Source organism: Theropithecus gelada, chromosome 10, assembly GCF_003255815.1.
Source record: "Theropithecus gelada isolate Dixy chromosome 10, Tgel_1.0, whole genome shotgun sequence".
NCBI classification, from domain to species: domain Eukaryota; kingdom Metazoa; phylum Chordata; class Mammalia; order Primates; family Cercopithecidae; genus Theropithecus; species Theropithecus gelada.
This window is the reverse complement of record NC_037678.1, coordinates 29,358,635-29,360,509: the sequence shown is the minus strand read 5'-3', so window position 1 is coordinate 29,360,509 and position 1,875 is coordinate 29,358,635. Positions and strand designations below refer to the sequence as shown.

The window sequence follows — 1,875 nt, the reverse complement described above, 5'->3', positions numbered from 1 at the left end:
CCCAGGACCTCACCCTATGTGGTCCTTCCTGGGAAAGGCAGAGACCTTGCCTCTGTTTCCTTCAAACAGAGCCCGTTTTCCCTGATACTCATCACCTCCAACAACACAAAGTGAATCTCAATGTCTTAACCAGAGTGCTGCGTCTACTGGGTTTTCGCTCATCTGAACAGATTTGAAAGTTTAAAAGGATAGTCAGCACTGGATGCTGAGCAGAGACCCCCTGGACAGCGGCTGGAATTGTGAGGCTTTCAGGATGGAAGGACAGGGAGCCTGGGCACCAGCACCTGCCCAGGGTCAACGTGACTTATGTATCCACCAGAGGGCGCTGTGGTTCAAGCCCTGCTCAGGCACCCCAGCTCCTCAGCTGTTTTTCCCGGACCTGCAGGTGTTCTGTGCCCTCCAAGGGGTATAGCCCCTTCTCCTTGAATAGCGTCTTCATTTCTCAGCCAGAGCCAGTCTGAAGTCAAAGGAGGGGCTTGTGCAGGTTCCAGAAAAGGAGACATTTGCATGGAGACCTCCCACCTTGAGCATTACAGTGAAAGATAAGAAGGGCTGGTGGCTCCTTCCTGGCTGTGGCTCAGAAAGCAGAGCCTGGGGCGTCTCCACCATGGCCTGGGCTCCACTCCTCCTCACCCTCCTCGCTCACTGCACAGGTGGCTGCCCGCAGGGAATTCAGGGAGGGCTCCTGGATGTCACCTGGGATGATGACCTCTGCCTTCTCCCTGGGAACCTGCCCTGACCTGTCCTCACTGATCTCTGTTTTGCTTCTCCTTGCAGGGTCTTGGGCTGAGGTTGTGTTCACTCAGCCCCATTCTGTGTCGGGGTCTCCGGGGCAGACGGTCACCATCTCCTGCACCCGCAGCAGTGGCAGCATTGACAGTAAATATGTGCAGTGGTACCAGCAGCGCCCGGGCAGTGCCCCCACCACAGTGATTTACGAAGATAACAAAAGACCCTCTGGGGTCCCTGATCGGTTCTCTGGCTCCATCGACAGCTCCTCCAACTCTGCCTCCCTCACCATCTCTGGGCTAAAGTCTGAGGACGAGGCTGACTACTACTGTCAGTCTGCTGATGACAGCTACACTCCCACAGTACTCCAGACCCATGGGGAAGTGAGACAAGAACTCCCCAGAGCATCCCCACCCTGGGTCAGCCTCAGCACAAAGAGTGTGCCTGTGGCTGATCCTACAGTTTAAGCCTGTGAGGAAGGGAGACTCAGCCACAGGCCCCTGCAAAGGGTCAGTGGACCTTGTTCCCACGTTGTCTCTATTTGAAAAAGTGAGATAAATTTCACTTCGCATAAAATGTACAATTAAATGGTCTTATTGTGTTTACAGAATTATGCATCTATCACCATCATCTAATTTTAAAACATTTTCATCACCCCACAAAAAAACCCTCACAATTAGCAGCTGCTCTTCACCTTTTCTCCCCATCACTGGTCACTGCTAAAGACTTTCTGTAAATAGCACGCAGTTAAAGACCTAAGAAACTCAGTGATGCCAGGCAGGTAGGTTTTTTACGTGCCCAAACATGTAATGATAAATTCCTGAAGCCAAAGATAAAGACACAATTATGAAAGTGGACAGAAAGCTTTAGAAGATGCACAGAAAACCAACCCTTCAAACAATGAGAGGTATTTTATGAGTATACATCGAGACCAAAAGGCAGTGTTGTCTTCTTACAATGTCAAAAGAAAGAATGAAAGAACTGTTGAGTCCTAATGCTATATCCAGGTAAAGATTTTCTTTTTTTAAAAAAAGGTAAAAAATAAGACTTTGTCAGATGAAGAAAACCTGAAAGAATTCATCAAAAAAAAAAAAATCAAAACAAATCAACTGTAAAGCAAAATTTTCAGGTGGAAGACGAATGATA

At 48.7% G+C, this 1,875-nt stretch overlaps 1 gene segment (V, D, J or C); it reads left to right on the top strand.

The window, feature by feature from the left end:
• The first annotated feature begins 571 nt into the window (after positions 1 to 571).
• Positions 572 to 1,196, top strand: LOC112632404. The segment is given in 2 exon segments: positions 572 to 653; positions 778 to 1,196. Coding segments are annotated over 2 exon segments (465 nt in total).
• Positions 1,197 to 1,875: the final 679 nt, after the last annotated feature.